The sequence below is a fragment of the Chamaea fasciata genome, unplaced genomic scaffold (genome assembly GCF_029207755.1).
Source record: "Chamaea fasciata isolate MVZ Bird 193981 ecotype frontalis unplaced genomic scaffold, bChaFas1.0.hap1 SCAF_3, whole genome shotgun sequence".
Classification (NCBI taxonomy): Eukaryota; Metazoa; Chordata; class Aves; order Passeriformes; family Sylviidae; genus Chamaea; species Chamaea fasciata.
This window is the reverse complement of record NW_027094088.1, coordinates 112,199,220-112,219,987: the sequence shown is the minus strand read 5'-3', so window position 1 is coordinate 112,219,987 and position 20,768 is coordinate 112,199,220. Positions and strand designations below refer to the sequence as shown.

Sequence of the window (20,768 nt, the reverse complement as noted above, 5' to 3'; positions counted from 1 at the left end):
CCCACACCATTCCATGAGGATTTGATGATGATGATGATCAGGAGAGCAGGAGCTGCTTCAAGCAGTCGTTCCTGCCAGTGCTCCAAGGGTCAGCATCCCAGGACCTCTCACCTGCCTTGTGGAGGCAGCCCCTGGCCCTGTGTGGGTGTCCCACAGTCTGACTGTTGAAATAGTTTTTCCAGTGCTGTACCAAAAGTTGGGATTGATGTCAGAGCACTCATTTTCCACCCTACTTCTATTCAGGATTCTGATCAAATGTCAATTCACATGACTCCTCCTCCACTGTTTCACACCTGTTGTAATTCCTTCCATAGAGAGGGAGAGTAGGGAATCCAGCTTGGATTGGTCAGTGGTTTCCAGTGGGATCTGGAGAGGTTGCATGTTGTTTGTTTATAGTTTGTGGCAGGGATTTGCAGAGTGGTGCAGGAAAATACAAATAATAAAGAAGTTTTCTCCGAGAGCCATTTGGGTGGTTTTTTTTCAGGGCTGACCTTCCTTTACTCTTAGCAGCTTCCTTTTCAGCGTTATGGCAAAGATGAAAGGGAAGGATTATAGTCCTGAGGATGAAAGTCAGAGTCAGTGGGCTTTGAGAGCAGAAAGAAATAAGAGGAAAGGCCAAGTGTCTCAAAACAATTTTGGTCATAATGTTGGAATTTATTCTTTCTTCCCCCCAAAACTGCTCCATTCCTGAGGTACCTATGGGAGCACTGGGGTCCATAGGCTCCAGAATGGAAATGTGTTGGAAATAGTTTGGAGATTTCAGGGAAAGATGTGGCTTTTGGGGGAGAATATTTGAGATGAGCAGTAAGAAAAGCCCATCAACCTCATTTTGCTGTCGGCTGCAGGATGATGGAATTGTGCAGGAAGGGGGTGAGTACACAGAGTGCCAAGTTCCCATGGCTGAGGTTTGGGTTCCTGTGCAGTGAGTCTCACGTAATGCTTTTAGTGCTTATTTAAACTGAAATTACTTGTGTTTGCAGGCATATGGAAGATGAGTGTTGGGTGCAGAAATAAAAATGAACCCACAGCACAGCGTTCGTTTTGCATTTACATTTGCAAGCTTGAGTCTGCCTTCAATGCAGCTGGGGCAGGAGGGGAGAAGGGGAAGGGAAATGTCTCATAAAGCCTAATAAAGGCTGGTTTTAATTGCCTGCCCTTCTCAGGAAGGGAGAGAGGAAGAGGAGGGGCAAACTATGTGTTTATTGCAATTGAAATTTGCTGCCTGTCACAGTACATGTGCAACCTGCAACCTATTTGCTTTTTAGCACAGCTTTAGCCCCTTCTGAACTACCTGTGCAAACCTTGAAAAAAATCATACAAAGACCTCAGTTCAGTCAGTGCAAGCTCTGGACTAAGTAGGGGGCTGAAGGAGGGGTGTGAGAACAGAGGCTGCAAAATTTTGGATCTCTTCCTTGGGATGCTGGAGGAGGTTGGTGTATGCATATTCATTTGGGTAACTAACCATGCAGCCCCTGCTATCCATTGTTTTTTATTTTTCTGCCTCATTTTTATGAGTGAGGTTTTTATGCTGGTATGAGAGATTTATTCATCCCTGTGTAATGAAACTTTGTACATTCCATATGGCAGTGCTGCACCTAATATGAATTATATGGGACATGAGTCATCCATTCTGCTGCTATGGTACTTTGATCAAACGTGACACTTGGTAAAGGAAGTGTCCAGCACTGAGGCACTTGGGCTGTTTTAATGCCAGCCTTCCCCACTCCTTGTCCCCTAAATGAAGGAAATAAAGGTATTTTGCATCCTGCAGGTGCACTTTGGTCCGTCCCTCTTTTTGTGTGTCCTGTTGTTGTTTTGTTTTGGTAGGAGGGACAGCAGTGTGATAAAGGAGGAAATCAAAGCCTTCCTCGCCAACCGGAGGATTTCCCAAGCAGTTGTTGCACAGGTAACAGGTAAGAGCTCGGGGAGTCCTTTCCTCATTTTGGGAATCTCAGTGTCTGAGCTGCCTGTCTGAGCACGGTGCAGATGTTGGAATATCACTTGGCTTTCTGCATTGCAGTGCAGATCTGTCAGCTTAGTCATGATAATGTATGCCTTTGATTTAAGACCCATTGTCCTGCACATCATGGAACTTCCCCAGTGAATCACTTTTTTTTTTCCTTTTTTTTTTTTTTTTTCCCTGTGGCTTGTGCTGGCAGATTTTATTTTACAGCATTATAATAAAGCCTGAAGTTCTTATCTTAAAATGAAAACAGTTTTCCTTAATTCTTAAATTGTTGTTGAGTGCGGCAAATAGATGCATATCTGCATCTCTGGGTATGGAGAGAGAAAGATAATGTGTGTTTATATATTAAAAAGTATATGAATTGTCAGGGGACACAGCTAGAGCTGGTACCGCTGCAGCCAGGAGTTGGAGGATGAGAGTTGGAAGTTTTATCCGTCCTTTGAGTCACAATTAATGAAAATCTGAAGGGAGATTGAGGGAGGACCAGACCAGCTCAGGTTTTACCTGGAAGGAGCAGTGCTTCTGGGTGCCCTGTGTCTTCTCTCACATCCAGACAGATGAACTCACTGCAGTGGTGCCACTTCTTCCCTCGGTGTGTTCCCAGAGCTTTACAGCGAGGGTAAACAAAGTCCCGGTGCTCCTCCATGGGATGGGGGGTTATTATTTCTCCCTTCCAGGCACACAGGCCTTGCCTGGAGCAGCCTCAGAATCATTTTGGTTGGAAAAGCCCTCTAAGACCATTGAGTCTGACCACTCTCCCAGCACGGCCAAGGCCACCACTGATCTGTGTCCCCAAGTGCCACATCCACGTGGCTTTTAAATCCCTCCAGGGACAGGGACTCCACCCCTGCTCTAGGCAGCTGCTTCTGTCAGGGATGGACAGCCCTTTCCAGGCAGGAATCGTTCCCAGTATCCAACCTGATCCTGCCCTGGCACAACTTAGAGTCATTCCCTCTCATTCTGTCCCTGTTCTCTGGGAGAAGTCCTGATCCCACCTGGCTGTCCCCTCCTGTCAGGGAGTTGTGCAGAACCACAAGGTTCTTCCTGAGCCTCCTTTTCTCCAGGCTGAGCTCCTTTCCCAGCTCCCTCAGCCACTCCTGGTGCTCCAGCCCCTTCCCCAGCTCCGTTCCCTTCCCTGGATTTAATCCAGCCCTTCTTTTAGTTATGAAGACTTGATGATAAAATTCAGAAAGCTCAATCCCATGTTACACCTCTAAGATTTGTTAACTTTTTAACCCAAGCTTGGATAAAGATCTTGAAAAAGATAATTTTTAAGGTTCCCTGATGTCTGGGAATGCCAAAGCTGTAGGAGGGAAGTTTATTTTACGGTATTTCCAGGAATTGAAATGTCATAGGAATCCACCTGTTTGGGAGCTGTGTGTTTGCAGACATGGCAGCAGTTGAGGTGGGCAAGTACAAACTGGTGCTTGAGCCACAGAGCCAAGAATTCCTTCCATGTCTCCAATTCTTCTGTGATCCTGGGTAAAACGACTTGTCCTTCCCTGGTCTCAGTTTCATCTGGAAAATCACGAGATTAACAATTTGCATAAATGTAAGGGATGTTACTGGCCTTATCAGATGTTAGCACTGATACTTCAAAAATTAATGTATAAGTTGAGTTGCTTAAGTTGTACCTGAACTCTAAAATTTTGGTAGTTAGTGGGTCACTCTCCTGCTTTTGTTCATTCCTGGCCTGAATAAAGTCCTGGAAGAACCCATCTCTGAATTAACCTCTGTATAGCACCCAGCAAGCCAGGCTGGCCTCCCCTGCAAGAGAAGCAGTGCAAAGAGAGGAAAACTGCACAAATGGAGTTTTTCCAAAAGAAGCCAACCTTTTTTTGTCAGTGAGACTGCCACACGTGGGGTCATTGGATCAGAATCACCACACCAGATCCTGTATCAGTGAAAGGAGCGGATCTAATTATAATTAATTGAGTTTCTTGGTGTGTGTGTGTTTGATACCCTGCAAGAAGCTGCAGGAAAGGCAAGACCAATCTCTTCACACCTGATCCTTTCCCTCCTTCCATCCTGAGCCTGTTCTCTTGGATTTCAGTGGGCATTAAGTTGGCATTTAGCCTTTGGGAGCTCTCATTGTTTCCTCCTGTGGGTAAATGACACCAACCATCCACTTCGGACTTGGCTGACTGAATTTCACACCCTTCCCACTCAACCCTCCTGTGTAACACGAGGGGCATCCACAGTGTGCTCACAGAGGGACAAGGGAAATACTGCAGGGTGTCAGTGGGACAGAATGAGGGCTGAGCTGAAGGCACTGTGTTATTACGTTGTTTTCAAGCCAAATCCATGGGAAAGCAGGACATCTTTGCATCTCTGTCATCCTCCATGTACTGGGTGGGAGCTGATTTTAAATCAACCCCCAGCCTTGTGTAAGCAGATGTGTAGCACTTACGTGCCACTCTTAAGTATGTAGTAATGGCTTATCTGAGACAAATGGTAAATCTCAAAGAGATGTTTGGAAGGACCAGATTAAAGAGTGTGCTCAGCTCTAGCAGGGAGAAACATCAGCTTCCTCTCAAAAGCAGGGAGTGGTGAGGAGTGACTGAAATAACTCGGGACAGAGATCCGGAGCAGAGCGTCCCAGGGCTCTCCCTTCCAGAGCTGTCTCGGGTCTGATGATGACTTTGAGTATTCTTCAGGTGCCTCCCACATCCCTTTCAGCTGGGGAAGAGACTCCCAAGGAATGTCTGGAAACCACTTCTGGTTCAGTAAAAAAACAGTTTGTATAGGCAGAGGCTTTGCAGAGTGTATGATCCCAAATGGGGATCAGGATTTACAGCCTTAGTCTTACTGATAAAGATTTTCTGTAAAAAGTTACTTGTACAAGAGGAAAATAGAAAAACTAGCTTTTAGTCTTCATCCCTTCTGCCCTGGGAAGAGGCAAGAAAAAAAAATGAAAAATTTATGGCTGGTTCTGTCCTGGAGAGTGGCTTGGCTACCTCTGCTGGCAGCTTTTCCTTTCAACCTGGACCAATTCTGTTTCCCCAGTCCTTATGACCTTATTTATCCCCATTCTGTAACTTGCCATGTTCTGTCCTTGGAGCAGAAACCTCTACTCCAACCGTGACCCCTCGAAACCTCCTTTTAATCTTATTTTGCTAATTCTTCAAACTACACTTCCATTCAGAAACACATTTCTCCTTTTTCCCCATCTTAGTTCTAACATTGCAAAGCGATTTGAGAATCCATAGTCCTACAGAGCAGCTCTGCATCAGTAAACAGCTTTTCCTCTTGTTTTTCCTGCTGTAGCACAAGGCAAGTGGTGGAGAGGGACGATCCAGGAGAGAGAAACACAGAGCTGAAGGTTAAAGTCCGCTGTTGCAGTAGAAAAATGTTGAGGCTCTCTTAATCCTTATAAAATTACCAGAAACTTTAAAAGTCATTTAGATAATGAATCTGACAGGAAGAATTAAACCTGGAAGACATTCTACAGGGCTGCCTGGTGTATGGAGAGGACAGGGCAGGCTGGAAAATAGTAACAGGGTATTAAAAAGTGACTTGAAAATAAAGGGATGATTGATAAGAAGCAAAAACTTAGCATAACACTTACTAGTGCTGGTCCTAAAAACAGGAGCTGCTTTTTATAGAAACTTTTTTAATGGTGTCTGTAATAAGATAAACAAGAAGCACTTGGGTTGGGCTCTGTATAAATAATCTCCTACTGATAAGAAAAATGACAGTATAAACAGGAGCTAATAATAGTTCCTGCGGAATTTCCTATCCTGGTGTTTGGAGCTCCTTTTAACATCACTGCAGCCTGCTCAGGGCTGGGGGTTCAGCCCCACGTGGGGCAGGTGAGCTGCCAATTTTTTTATCAAATGTAATTAGAAGTTGTGTGTTGCGATTTGCTTAAATTGCCACAAGAATTGTTCTTGGGCACCAGGTTATGGTTGGAAGGCAAAGGATGAAGAGAGAAAATGAAACTTCTCTCAGGGATACTGTCTGAGCTTCCAAAGTTAGATGGAGGGTGGGGAAATGTTTTCAGGAGCTGATGTCTTTCTGTTCTACAGTAAAGGAGAGAGGGAGGAGAGCACAGGGATGAGCCCTCTGCAGATGGGCTGAAGTGATTTGATGGATGATGCGTCTGCAAGGTTTGGAAATACTGCCTTCCCTGTTTTTTATACATACGGAGTGAAGGAATTAAAAAAACCACCCTTTTATTTTCCTGAGGTTACAGAGCAGAGATTTCAATTCAGTTTTCTCAGTTCTCAAAAACATAAAAACCAAGCCACCGTTCTAAAAAAAAAAAAGCCAAACCCCATCAACAGTAAAATGCAGAAGTCATTTATTGGATTGTTTTTAAATACACATGGAGCTTTCCAGGGTGCAGTTCTGGTACCCTTCCCAATTATTCCGCTTGTAGAACCCAGCCCTGTCCTCCTGTCTCTGCTTTAATTGATAGGAGATCTCCAGGACTTGGCTTTAGATTATGCTAAACACTCGTGCAGTGGAGGGCAGCCTTGGAGCACTGCTGGAACAAATAAAATCCCCACAGGTTTGGAACCCACACACAGGGATGCTGAGCAAATGCCAGTACACAGGGAAACTTAACTAGTCCCATTGTGAAGAGAATTCAGATAATTCCTGAATTACTGATCATCTCAAATGGCATGAAACTGCATTTTGAGAAACATTTTCCTTCCCGTTTTTTTTTGGGTTGTTTTTTTTTTTTTTTTAATACTCATGACAACACAGAGATTTGTTTTTCTATGATTTTGATCTTTGCAGGTTTTCTGTAAACAAGCTTGCTAATCTCTTAAATTGATAGATGTCCTTTGCAAGCACTTGTTCTCTGAATCTGGGACTTTGCTTACAAAGTGAAGAATTAAAAACACAGGCAGTTACTTTCTTCTCCAGGTCTGACGTATTCCAGGTGCTTCTGAAAACCTCTCCTGAAAGAAACATTAAAGAAATGCAAAGCAGAGCTGCTGAACAAATCTATCTGTGAAGGTGAAAACCAGCTCCCAAAGACTTGATGAATAGCAGAGTTGAGGGTTATGAGCAGATTTGAGCTGCACATAGCAGTGGCCTTCTCTTGATGTATTTTGCCATTTATTTTATGTCTTTGGAAGGGAAACTCTCCTCAAATAAGTTGTGTAGGAGACAGCAGGGCTGGCTACGGGAGTGAGCACAGACTGTTTTGTTTATCACAGGGAAGTGTGACCTGCTGTGGGAAGGAGTGTGTGTGACACAAGCAGTCAGCAGCTGAACTGCAATAATCTTCTGTGGATACCACTTTCCTTCAGTATTTTCTCTGAGAAAACTGCTGGTGTCCATAACCAGGTGTGTGGCCCTGCTGATGCTGAGCTCGGAGCACCACAGCCTTCCTTGAGGTCCCTGCTTCACTTGGAGAGTGAATTTCCTCAGCACAGCTGGATTTTCACTACTCCAGAGAAGTTATTTCATTAATTGCTTCTGGCAGCAGGATGATTTCTTTTTTTCCTGCCAGTGCAATTCCCTGAAGCAGAGTGTGATTAGAGACAACGTGACAGGAGGGTCCTGGTGGTCACTGTCCTGTGAGTCAATTGTGTGAAACCCGCTCGACATGCAAGAAACTCTGACATGACAATTTTGGGGGTTTGTTTTTTACATTGAAAGGAGTTGAGGATGGGTTTGGATCCCACAGCACTGGAGTCTGGGAAATCCTGGATGAGTTCTTCTGAAAGCCTTTGCATGTGACCTTGGGTTGGTCAAGCTGTTGGGATATGGTTTTGGAGTCACTAAACCTTGCTGAAGGTACAGATAAATTTGATGCCTGAAAAACATTTTGCAGAAGCGGCTTTATGAGCTGTGAGGACTCGCTGTAAGTCAGTGGCTCAGCTACTGTGGCTAAATGACAGCCACAAAAGGATCCCAACACAGACCCAGCTCTGTTTGGGAGAACTTCGAGGCAGTTCAGGACAGTGGGACAGCGCATCATTTGTGGAAAGAAGCTTTTTACAATGATGATGGCACGGGTTGGTCAGGAAGTTGGTGTCTGCCCCGTTCCTGGAAACATTCAAGGTCAGGTTGGACAGGGCTCTGAACATCATGATCCAGTTGAAGATGTCCCAGCTCATTGCAGGGGGTGTTGGACCTTTAAAGGTCTTTCCAGCTCAAATTTTGCTGTGATTCCATGAAAGTGGACATGGCAAGTCCCAGCCTGAGTTTTTTGGCTCCTGCTGCTGTGCCTTGCCCTCGAGCACATTGTCTGGAGTGGTGACATCTGTGCCACGTGTGACAGTGTCAGGCAGCCTCTTGAGCAGAATTCGGATTTTCCACTCATGGCTGACATTTAACCTCTATTTATAATTTTTATCTGCCAGTGCTTTGTGTTTGTATCTTAGGTTGTTATCCAAACACTCAACACACACTAATTCACTGCAATAAGTGTAAGTGGACTGTAGTAAACAAGTAAATGACTGGAGCTGTTACCCAGTGATTAATTAATGGGAGCAGGGCAGCCAAAAGCAGTGAGACACAAACCTTTGTGTCCCACAGCCCAGGACAAGGAATGGCTTTTATAAATCATAATAGGTCAAGAGCTGCAAATTTTCAAAACTTGGACTTCCCACTGGTGATCAGGCACTGCAGATGGCAGGATTTCAACTAGGCTGGAGCCTTGTTTTGGGCCAGAGTGTGTGATCAACTTACACTGCCTTCTTTTGGTATTAACTTGTGTGCTTCCACAGTTACTTGATGTAAACTTGGCAGGGTCTGAGGGTTGTGTTTGGTTGAATAATTCCGCTTCCCCAGTAGTATAAACTGAGTTTTAGATCCCACTGTGGTCCCTGGGGGTAGGCAGCTCTTGGCTGCCCCAGCTGTTGCTGAACTCTGTCAGTTGAGGGCCAGGCAGTCTCTGGGAGTGTGTTCTGGAAAAATCAGGGTCTGTTTTGTGGGCACAGCTCTGCTGAACAGCAGTGAGCTGCTGTATCCGAAACAAAACACACCCATCCCTTTCCCCCAGGATAATTAAAACTTCATAGCCTCCAGAATTCTGTTTGAGGAAGAGCAGTTAAGAGTACAAACCCAGTGATTTTAAAAATCTGGTTGGTGTAAACCCACCTGAATATGATACCTGAGAATCAAGTTGAGACATTCTGAAGTTAACAACCTTCAACACACAAAAAAAAGCATAATAAACCCCCAAATTAGAAGTGGTAAAACTACAGGGGGCTGTTTTTCATGAGTTAAATATGATTATGAGAGCTTATAAAACCTTGATGCTTCTCTAGAGGGGGGGAGGTAGTTTGGGTTCTGTGTGCAAACCGGCCTCTACCTGCCCGGGTGATATCACCAAGCAGGTGGTGGCACAGGTGGTGTTGGCAGTATATTGGTACTTGGAGCACCTCCTAAAACTTCACTTCTCAGGAGAGTTTGGATGTTGTTAACCTGTTCTGATGGCTGAAGGGCCTTGTGGAAGGCACAGGGAGTTCTTAAGCAGTGCTTCAGTTACTCAGCAAACTCTGCATTTTCAGATGAACCTATTGCTGACCTCTTCATGCACTTCTAAACCTCTTGTTTTATTTAGTTCCACTGCTGATCACTTTTTGCCCTTCCTGCATTGATCCTTCATTCCCTGTCACACTTAACAAATAACTGTGTTAACTTTCACAAATTTTTTCCCCTTCTTACTGTTTTCTTAGAACTCTTGCTTTAAAAACTGCAGCGTTTTGTCCCTCCTCATGCCTGGGTACCTCGAGCCTGGCTCCTGCTTTGCTGACAGACAGTTGCTCTTACTGCTTTGTTTTCTGGCCATTGTTACAGCTGCTGACAGTTGTTTTGCTCCATTTCTGGGCTGATGTGATCTATATCACATAAACTGTTTTCTGTGTTTATCTCCCTTCTTATTCAAGCATTGAATGATAAGGATTTTTCCTAACAATCATTATTTATATATAATAGTGGGGAAGGGACTTGTTCCCATTTCACAGATGAAGTTTAGGAATCAGGGAAGGTGTGGACGATTCAAGTCTGTGATAACTTTGCCTTCCCAGTTTTTACCCTCTTTGCTTTTGGGCTGATTATGCAGATTATTCCAGGGTGTTCCTTGAGTAAGGTTGAACATAAACCCCAAGGAGAAATTCGGGCAGTTTGGGACAGAGCAGGGAAGCTTCAGCTCTGCTTTTTCTGGAATTGAAGCATCGCAGATTCCTGGGGTTTGTAAGACACCACCTTTACTCAGTAGACAAACCACTTAAAAATGTTTGGTAAAGAAGAACTTTTCTCTTTCTCTCTCTTTTTTTTTTTTTTTTTTTTGTTCTGTTCTGGTTTTTTCGCAGGTATCAGCCAGAGCCGGATCTCCCATTGGCTGTTGCAGCAGGGGTCAGACCTGAGTGAGCAGAAGAAAAGGGCATTTTACAGATGGTACCAGCTTGAGAAGACAAATCCTGGTAAACAAATGCAGCCTAAACATCTCCTGCTGTTAATTTACAGAATGGAAGCCTTTTGTTTATTAGCACTGATAATTGGTCTGGGGTACTCCAGAGGTTCTTCTTCTGACCAGGTTAATTTTTTTGGGGGGTGGTAACAAATCTGTATTTTGCTTTGCGGCAAATGATGCTACCTCATCCAGAGCTGCCTCATCCAGAGCTGTCTGTCCAGCTACTCAGCCACAAATAACTGCCCTGCCCTCCCACCACTCACTAAATCTGGGAATCAGAAGCAGCCACTGAAGTTGTAGTCAGCTAACCTGAAAAGTAAGCTGAGGCTCTTCAGAAGGAACAAATAGAAACCATTAATAGTGGCTGCATAATATAAAGTTGCAGCAAAAAACCCCACACAGTTTGTCAGAGTGGATCTTCAGAAGGTTTTGGGTTGGATCTCAAGCTCACGGATGGAATGTTGATAGTTACAGTGATAAGCTGGAGATGTGTCTTTCAAATCCCACCTGCTTCTCCAAATCTCAGAATAGATCTTGAATACAAAAAGAGAAGTAAAGCTCCTCATTATCTTTAACTAACCAGCAATCTTCAAAATCACAGTTGAATTAATTTCCTTGTATTGTTCTTCTCCATAGATTTTGTTTGACCACAGTTCTCATTTTTCCCTTTTAACAGTTTTATTGTGAAGATCAAAATATTTATGTTTAATTTCCTTTAAACATCAGCTTGATTAAATTAACTGTGTAATTGGTTTAAGCAATTTAAAACTCAGGCTCTCTAATATGATCTTGGCTTCAATATCCAGAATTCTAAGAAAAACTTCAGTGGAAGCAGATCCTCAAAACTTCTGCTTTATGTGTAAACTGAAAATCAAATGGCTCCAGCTGACAGTTGGCCTGAGAATAATTCAGATTTAAGCTGGGTGGGTTCTGAGGGACAACTGAACCTGTTTTTTTCTCTTGAGCGCCTTAAGGTGTTGATGCTTCTTTTTCTTAAAGTTGTTCTAAAGAATACAAGTGCCAAGAAGCCTTGATTTTTGCACTGGCTGAAACTGTGATGCTGAGGATCAGCAGAATTTCTGGGTACAACTGTCCAGAGCCAGCTGCTTGGAAAGGCTCAGGTTTTACCCTACAAAGTAACTCCTAGACTTTTCCCTTTGATGTAAGGTGTTGCCCCCAAAGCAATAGAGAAAACTTCAGATTTTTTTGGGAGGTGTGAAAACCACCAAAACCCTCTCCAGATGAAACTTGGTGTGTGGATTTCTAAAATCTTTACTTCTTCCTCTTTACCTTCTTTTTTCCCCCATATCCATGAGCTCACATCTTGTTTGTCCTTTTGCTCTTGAGAGGTGTCTAAGGAAGGAAGACTTTCCACACTGAAGGTTACGGCTGAAATCGAAATGAATCAACGTTAACTCCGCTTTGCTTTAGACATGGAAAAGCTCCTTGAAGAGCGGTTGTTGGAGTGTAACCTTTTTCCCGATAAGAGATCTTAAACAGCATTTTCAAGGAGTGTAAAAGGCAAATTGTTTCCTCTGCCTAAGCCAAGGGACTATTTGGATGCACTTAAATTCCTTTTAGAGTCAGACCTTGGTTTCTTTTTAGAGGCTGAGGTAGAGGGAGGAACCTTCAGTTTTCCTGTCGCTGTCGGGAAAATCTACCTGAGGAAAGTGGGGTTGTATTTATTTATTCATTGTAGGATAATCCACTGCTTTGAGTTATTGCCATCTATTATACTGCAGGTCAGACCAGGTAGCCAAGAATAATTAACATGGGAATGAGCAAGTACGTGAAGGGAGGTACCAACCTTGTCCAGAGAATCCTGGATTTAAATCACTGTTACAAAACCAATCTGGTACTGAAGTTTTGGGTACTACTCAGAGTATCCTGTGGTTAGTAGACAGAGCAGCTGATCTGGTGTCCTCCTTAGAGCCAGAAAATGAGGAAATCAGTGGAGCTTCCTGCCATGTTCCCAGAAAAGTGATGCCATCACCACACTCTCTGTAGGGTGTGAAAGATTGTCCTCCGTGGAAGAAGCTTGAGGGATGAAATGACTGCCATGTTTTTTTCTAGTTGCTCGCTTGCTAAGAGTTGGCATTGGGCTTTCTATTCTAATACATCCCATCTTCTCCAATTCCAGCCGCTGGGAGGGATATCTCAGTCCTCTGAGAGAAAGTCAGGTCTGTGTGCAGAAGGACCTGCAGGTTTGAGTTATCAGAGGGCAAAGTGAGGCTTTTGGGGAACTACTGGTTCCCCAGTTTCTGTAACTCCTTTTCTTGAAAAACTGGATCTTCAGAGTTATAAATCCATTTTTTGACTGAATTTGTGTAGTAGTGGAAAGTAAAACTTAGAAGAGTTTTGAAGGACTAGACGGCAGATGTAATAAATTTCTAAACTGTGAAAGGGGAATAGTTTGTGTGGAAAGGACTGGAGATCTCTTTGCAGACTTCCCCTTGGCTCTGCCAGTTTTTCTGTGCACCTTGTGGAATTCACCTTTTATCTCCCTTCCCCATCTCCTGGATACAGGTGAGACCTTTCCCTGGGGGTGACACCCCTGCCTTGCCTTCAGCTCCTCACAGCACGACCTGTCTTTTACTGTGCTTATGTAAGCAAATTATGACTTAAAAATATATAAAAAGAGATTTTATTTTTATTTTAACTGTGCCATGTGATGCTTGAAGTCATCCACAAGCAGTGCTGCATCTGCCAACCAAAAGACTTGGTCCTGGGGAGCCTTAGGGCAGTTTTAGGGTGTTGCTGCTGTTCAGATGCTGGTCCTATATGGAAGAGGCTCAGCAATTCCATCCCTTCCATTCTTTTCCAGCTGGCTTTGAGCTCTTGAATGTGCTGTTTGTTATTTGCCTGGGTTTGATTGCTGATTTGCATGGGCAGTTTCTGCATTTCTCCTGTCCTTGGTGGTGGGTGTTCAGACAGCACCAGACTGGAATGTTGCAAAGGAGACTTGAAGTCTCATGGAACAGGAGAAAAACACCCACTTGTCCCACTGTATGCAATAATCTTGCTCAAAAAAATGTCTTAATCAATGTTTTCTTGCTAGGAGTGATGTCAGAGTTAATGGCAATGCTGTGAATTCCAGTGTGCTACTGATTGTAAATTTTTCTGGAAGGAGTTGCCAGTTAGGGTGGAAGGCAGGTTTTTTTTTGTCGGAGGGAAGAAGTCAATGCTAAATGCTGATGTTTAAAAGGTCTTTATTCCAATTAATAGGGATGATTTTCATTTAGATGGAGCTTTTTTCATACAGGCACCTCTTGTCTGTCCTGTGTTTTGTGAAGGACTGAGAGCATTTTGGCAATAGGTAAATTTTATATACTTCAGAAGCTGGTAGTGTCCTGCAGTGTTCTCACTATTCAGAGCCCATAGGTTTTAAATAAATATATTTATAATTTTAATTTTTTTTTTAGGATTGGTAGTTGTTAGCCTGATTAGTTTCCCTGGCACTGGGTGTTGGGCAACGTGGGAAGTTTGTTATGGAGTAACTTCAAGCTTGTCTCTTGCCTCTGCCTCGTGCAAACTGAAGCTGGCACCTCGAAATGATGCGTTAAAGTAACAGATGGATATAGACTGCTTCCATTTAGGCTGGGTGTTTATTTCTGACACCCTTCTCTAATAGAAAGGCAGCTGTGGTCACCTTGGAGAGAACCACGGGCTCTTCCTCCTTGAACAAAAGGGAGAATGAAAGGGAGTTATTATCAGAACGTAGCATCTCTCTTGTTATTTTCATAGCCATTCTTGTTTAGCTGTGAAAGAAAAGCCAACCCAAAATCAGGGGCTGGCTGTCCCACGAGGTTTGCACTGGGAAAAGGGATGGTTGGTGATGTGCTGTTCCACAGAGCTGCAGAGCAAACAGTCCCTGCTCTGCTCCTGTTCCTCCCCACCGTGGGCTCTGTAGGGAACCTTGTGCTGCTGCTGATTTCAATCCAGCGTGGCTCGCTCTGACCAAGAGGCGTTTACTGTGTGATCTGGGGTCAGCCTGGCTAAAAATACAGTGAGGCATCTGTTCTTACCAGGATAATGTACAGTACGTACTTGCTGCAAATGAAAACTTCCCAGGAAATGGTTTCTTGGAGCTGGGAGACGCCTGAGGCTTTCTGTGACCGTTCTGTGGCAGGGCCTGCCTGAGCCCTGGGATGGGGAGCAGTGAGTGCATGTGATGCTCTTAGAGCAGCTCCCTTCCTTCAGGATGGGATATGGGATGTGCAGGCCTGGTCTGGGATGCCAGGAGGAATTTTGAACGTGGAGAGAGCTGCGTTCCAGTTGGAGAGCACCTCTCCTTCCTCCTCTCCCTCAAACCCGTCACACAAAAAATTTGCAGAGAAAACGCAGTGCTGTAGGAAAAGGTGCTGAGCACTGGCAGGGAGTGAGAGCTGTCTCCTTTCATTTCTGTGTGTGAAAGGAGTTCTTCCCAGGCGGTTCACCTCTGCACCCCTCAGAGGTGTCTTGCTGTTTGATGCACGCACTGAGAACCTTGTACTGCGTTTTCTCCACTCTGTCTGCTCAGGAGAGAAGTTTCACTTCTCCTTAAAAGCTGTTTGAGGGGTTTAAAAAAAGAATCTCAACTGGTGACTAGGATGTAACTTGCTAAGTTATAAGGAAGTGGAGCTGGGTAGCGAGAATATTGTGATGGAATGTTGGAGCAGCAGACTAAACGGGAGCTCATGGAAGAGAGGGGGGTGAGGAAAAGCTCCATAAGTTCCTTATCAAATGTGCGTATCATAAATGATAAATTTGGGTTCAAAGTCATCTCATTCCACCCCCCTGCCATGGGCAGGGACACCTTCCATTATCCCAGACTGCTCCAAGCCTTGTCCAACCTGCCCTTGGACACTTCAGGGACAGGGCAGCCACAGCTTCTCTGGGCACCCTGTGCCAGGGTGTCCCCACCCTCACAGGGAAGAATTTCTTCCCAGTATCCCATCCAACCCTGCCCTCTGGCAGTGGGAAGCCATTCCCTGTGTCCTGTCCCTCCATCCCTTGTCCCAAGTCCCTCTCCAGCTCTCCTGGAGCCCCTTTAGACTCTGGAAGAGGCTTGGATCATCCCATGTCACTTTTTTTCTACACGTTCATCCAAGCCCATTTTGGGCCTCTTTATGCATTCAGATCCTCCTCTCTTGCTTTGTGGGGGTACTTGCTTGTAATTCTCAGCATATTCCTCTCTTATCTGCTGCTGATATTGATGTTACCCCATAGAAAAGAGAAACGGCTAAATTGATCTAGGAAGGCTACTAAAACCAAAAAAGTGTATTATATTCAGTACATGAACGTACCTGTAGCAGCAGCAGAAAATTTATGCTTTCGATGCAGATTTTTTTTTTTTTTCCAACCTTTGTCTGAAAAATCTCGGGCAGATTTAATGGAAGGACTCTGCATCTCTTTGCCTTGATGTGAGGCATCACTGATACTCCTGTACTCTCCCTGTGAAATCAAATCTTCAGGCAGGGAAAGTATATTGCTAACACAATGCCGGGAAAGCTAGCTTCTTTTCCCGTTCTCCCCTGTCTCTTTTTAAAATTTTAATTTTTTTTTTAAAGTTTTTGAAGTGTATTTAAAGCCTGGCAACTTACTAGCCACCCAGCCCCCTAAACTGCGCAAGTAGCAGAAAGACCAGATAAGGAGCTCGCCTTGAAATGGCCTCCCAGTAAATTGGCACTATAGGAAATATTTCATGTTTCAATGGAACCAAGTAATCTGTGTAGGCTCGTTAGCTGGGAATTAGGGAGAGGCACCGTGCCTTGTGTGTGCAAGGCAGAGATTGTGGGCTTCACTTCCTGCTGACTCCTCCTGGGGAACATTCGTAAATTATTTTGGGCTCCACTACCTAACACAGATGCAAGCCCCTGGCAGGAAGGGAAAGACTCCGTGTGCATTTCTGGAAAGGAGCACGGCCAAATGCCTAAACAGCTCATTTCTTGCTTTTTAAGTGTAAGAATTTTTTTATTGGTTAAACTCTTAGGTTCCCTTGACCCTTTCACTCCTCTGTGCATTAGAGGAGCAGTGTTGTTGCACTGAGACTGTGTGTTTTGATGATTAACTCCCAGCCATTCTGAGTGAGCCTGAGCACCCGAAGGGGTTTGCTGTCACAGCCCTGCCCTTGAGTGTGCCCAGCACTGTGAGCAGGGCTTCTGCTGCTCCTAGATCTGTCCAGGCTGGCTCAGTGCAGGAATTCCACTGGAACTCAGGATGCTTATGGGATGTAGGTGGTGATTTATCTTTTCATGCAGCCTTTTTTTTCTTTTTTTTTTTCCTTGCACACTAGGACAGCTCTTTCTTCCCTGCAGGGGAAGTCACTGAGCACAAAGCTGTCCTTCAGAACATACCCTGGTTTCTGTCCTCGTGTCCTATCCCAGGTTCCCATCCCTCACCCAAGAGATGTAGGAAAGATAGATCTCCCAGAGTATCTTGATTCATTTATCTTGATTTATTAACTGAGAGGCTGTTGTGGAAAGGATCAGGGGTAAGTTTCAAAGGGGCCATTCCTGAAGGCATCTTGCCAAATCCTGTCTCGTGCCTGATGCTTTCCAGCTCAGACTCAGAGAAAAGAGAAATATATCCAAAGAAGGGGAGCAGGAGAGGAAGGTTGTGATCTTAATCTGCTTTCAGTGACTTTTTCAGGCACCCTGGCACTCATGAGCCCATGTTTGCCCAGGCCACAGAGTGTGTTTTCTATTGGTGGAGCTGCTTCAGGTACTTTCTCAGCTCTTTGGACACATTGAAATACCTCTGGTATAAATTTCCATTTTGCTTCCTGAGACTGCTGTATAATTAAATAGAAACTGCTATTTCCTATTTTGTGACAGCTGAGGTGTCAGCACGACCTGAATGAATCCCAGCTAGGGTACAGCTCACCCTTTCTGTGTGTGCTCCTTTTCCTCTTGATGAGGACAGGACAGGTTTTCCTAAGTGCCCATCAGCTCCTTGATTTCCATGGTCATCCCTTTCTGCCTTGGAGGTTGGGAAATGGGAACACTAGCTGGCTTTGTGTATCTTTGAGGTGTCTTTGATAATCCTTTCTATTTTTTTTCTTCAGTTCGAATGGTTTCATCACCTGTCTTGTCTTTTTTTCTTTTTTTTTTATTTTTTTTATTTTCCCACGAGCAGGAGTGAGAGGATGGGCCTGACTTTTAACCCTCTGGGAAACACAAGTGTTTATTGTCCTTAGGGGCTACACTAAGCATGAGACCCGCTCCCATCCCAATAGAAGAGCCAGAATGGAGACAGACGCCTCCCCCAGTCACAGCTACCTCTGGGACCTTCAGACTACGGCGAGGCAGTCGGTTCACGTGGAGAAAGGAGTGCCTGGCTGTTATGGAGAGGTATGTGCTGGCTCTCTCAGGGGGTTTGGAGATGGGAGCTCTAAAGCCCAGACCAGGGTCCTTTTCCCTGCTCCAGTGTTGTTTTCACGGATGTATTGTAGCCTCGTGCAAGCCTGTAAGAATTTGATTTGTGATTGTGGAGTACGAGGAGATGTTTTGCCTCTTGTGTTGTTTAAAAAATCGTAACGCTGCCCTGGACGGGATCTCTTTATTTTTGTACATCGTGTCCTTAGCTCAGTCTGAGCATGTTGGTGCCCAGCTCTTTTTGCTTTTGCAGGAGCTTTTCCACTTAGCCTGATCCAGGCTCTCTTGGGAGGGTCTTGCAAGCTCTTTCCATCCTACATTTCTCCTTTGCACTTTCCTGACTTGTCCTCCTGGTGCCTCGTGGTGTTTTAAAGCAGATACCGGCATGTCAGCAGCGCTGTAATTGTTCGGGATGCAGAACTTTGCCTAACAAGCAGTAGATTCCTGGTCCAAAAAGGCTCTTAGAACCCTTTTACAGGAGCTGGGAGCAGCACAGAGCAGAGTGGATCTTTCAAATCCATATGCAGAGTGGCAGGTGATCATTAGAGCTCCCAGCTCACCTCTCTGAGCCCTGGGCGTGCTTTGCCTTTCCCTCTGCTTACAGGAATGTCTCTTTTGTGGATTATGTTGAACAGTAGGGAAGGGCTGGGGAACTTGGATGTAGTTTAGGGATGAATGCTTATTTCTGTCTGGGGTGAAATGGCTGAGAGGAGTTTTTTCCCCTCTTTTCCATGAGGAACCTCCTTTCCATGGAAGGACTGGATGACTGTGTGTGTTACACTCCTCCCTAGTCTGCAACCCCAGTGAGACCTCAGCCAGCGGATTTGTAGGATGTGTTTTTACCACTTCTTTAATGCTTCCCCTTCCTCTTGCTCGCATGGGGGTCTTGGGAACTGATTAGGAGCAGGAGAGCATCTTTTGCCTGAGCTAAGACTGAAATTCCGAGCTCCCTTAGGAGCACAGGCTGGACACACTTGTGTGTCTTTGCAGGACTGGAACCAGTAACTTAAATGTTTGTTTCCCTGTTCTGGCCTGGCACTGATATTTTATCTGGCATTGATATTTTTGGCTTTTCCTGGATGTTTCCCCAAAGGAAATAATGTAAACGTTTGAAATCTGTTCTGCTTTGTTAGACCCAATTAATGCAAAGTCCTGTGATCTGATAGTTTGTTTTTCTAGTATCCCCCCTCCACAGAGGCAGAGCAAGGGGCAGGACAGGATCTTTAGCACTTGGAAATGCTTTGTCTGTCTGTCCTGATTGTGTGTGCAGAAGGACAGAACCACCACAGCTGTGTGTGCCTTCAGGGCAGCACCATCTCCTGATCAGCCCTCTGTGTGTGAAACGCTTATTGGGAGTAGAATTAGAACTCTGGGCATGGCTTGTTTTGGGCATGGCTCTTTTTCTTCCTGGTTTCAGTCTGGCCCAAAGTGCAGTAACTGCTGTTATTTGCTGTTGGAACCCTGATTGTGCCTCAGACTCCTTTGCTGGGGAAACTGCTGATGGAGAGCTGAGCAAGCCACTGTTCCCTCATCCAGCTCTCTCCTCAAGCCAGTCTCTGCTGAGACACTCTAGACATTAAAACTGTGGTGTTTTAGTACATCTGTTAGAAACGTGGGAGATTTGGGTTTGGGTATTAAAAGAACCAAGTTGGTCTTGACGCTGGAAATCATCCAGTCGTGAATGCAGATACATAATCACCCCATCTAATTTTTCATTAAATTCTTCTTCTGTGTTGTTCTTGGTTTTGTTCTCCGTGTCTTGTGCTCTGTAAGGTCTTTGCTGCCAGGGTTTTCTCCTTATTCTGCTGCTGCCACATTACCTTAATCCTGGCTTTTAGTATTAATTTGCCAAGCCCTTGGCTGGGTCACTGTGGGTAATGGGTTTCACAGCCTTGTGTGGGGTACTGGGAAGCAAAGCCGAGGAGTTTAACTTGAGGCAAGAACACAGTAAAAGTGTTGTGTGACAATAAAGCTACACCATAAAGCAATGGGAATATGGTTGTTTAACTGTTGTGCTTTAAAAGGCCTCGTTGAGCTGTAAGGATGAGCTGTTTATGTGACAAGTTTTGAAAGAGTGGGAGAAAAATGCTCTTCTGGGAGCCCTTGGAAAAAAAAGTCACTAATTTCACTTACAGGTCACTGGAGTTTTCCAGGCTTGTCCATGATTTGACTCATAACAGCAGCAGGATGAAGGTAACCAGACCCCTCTGGCCCAAGCAGATCAGGTTCCCCTGGTGCCCCAGGGTCAGGAATAAGCATTTGGCCACTAAAATGGTGTTTGGCTTTGCCTGTGGGCTGGTGCCATTTGTCTGGTAATTTGCATTTTCCTCTGCAGGATTCAGTTTTGACTCTGAGTGGAGGCATCTCAGTTTAATGGACTGTTTTCCCTTACGAAATGCAGCTTTCAGTGCACTGTGTCTGTGTGTCCTGCAGCTTCTGGCTCTGGTGTTGGTGCACACAAGGATTTAGGCACCTGGGTTGGAGCTGCTGCTCTGGGAACCTCAGGAAAGTGCTCATTCATTTGGGCTGATACCTGTCCAGGAAGGAGAGAGAGAGAGATCCAGGAGACAATTCCATCCCACTAATGCACTCACAGGAGGGCTCTGCATCTTCCTCTCTGGATGCCTCCTGCAATTAGAACTAACTTTGATGGTTTAGTTCAGTGCCTGGAGATAAGAGGGTGGAATCCAGACCTAAGTGGAATCTTTGCAAAACTCCTCCTTCCCTCTAAAATGCTGCTGTGATGCTGTATAAAGATTTCTTGGCTGAGGATGAGGATGTTGACCTGCTCCATCACTGAATTGTGCCCCCTGCTTTTGCTTTTGTCTTGGATTCAGTTGGTAAAAGTTGGAGTTGCTAAAAGTCCGTGTGTCAAACCAGCTGAGAGCACTTCAAGGGAAGAATCTGAATGTGATTGCAAAATTTTGAGGGATTTGTTTCTTAGGGGCAGGCTCTCCAACTGAAAATGCACAGCAGCAGTCAGGATTTGATCCATGAACTGAATGAGAAAGGTGAGGGTTGAAGGGGTAGTTTCTCTTTTTTTTTTTTTTTTTAAGGTTTTAAATCA

General features: G+C 44.7%; 1 protein-coding gene across 10 annotated transcripts in view; it reads left to right on the top strand.

Annotated features, from left to right (window-relative positions):
• HMBOX1 (homeobox containing 1) overlaps nt 1-20,768 on the top strand; it is a 105,382-nt gene that overhangs the window by 59,086 nt on the left and 25,528 nt on the right. For all 10 annotated transcript variants that reach the window (XM_066180132.1, XM_066180133.1, XM_066180131.1 and 7 more), the window contains exons 4-6: nt 1,828-1,913; nt 10,246-10,356; nt 17,524-17,677. In XM_066180132.1, the coding sequence (XP_066036229.1) occupies nt 1,828-1,913; nt 10,246-10,356; nt 17,524-17,677 (351 nt within the window). The remainder of the gene's footprint in view (nt 1-1,827; nt 1,914-10,245; nt 10,357-17,523; nt 17,678-20,768) is intronic.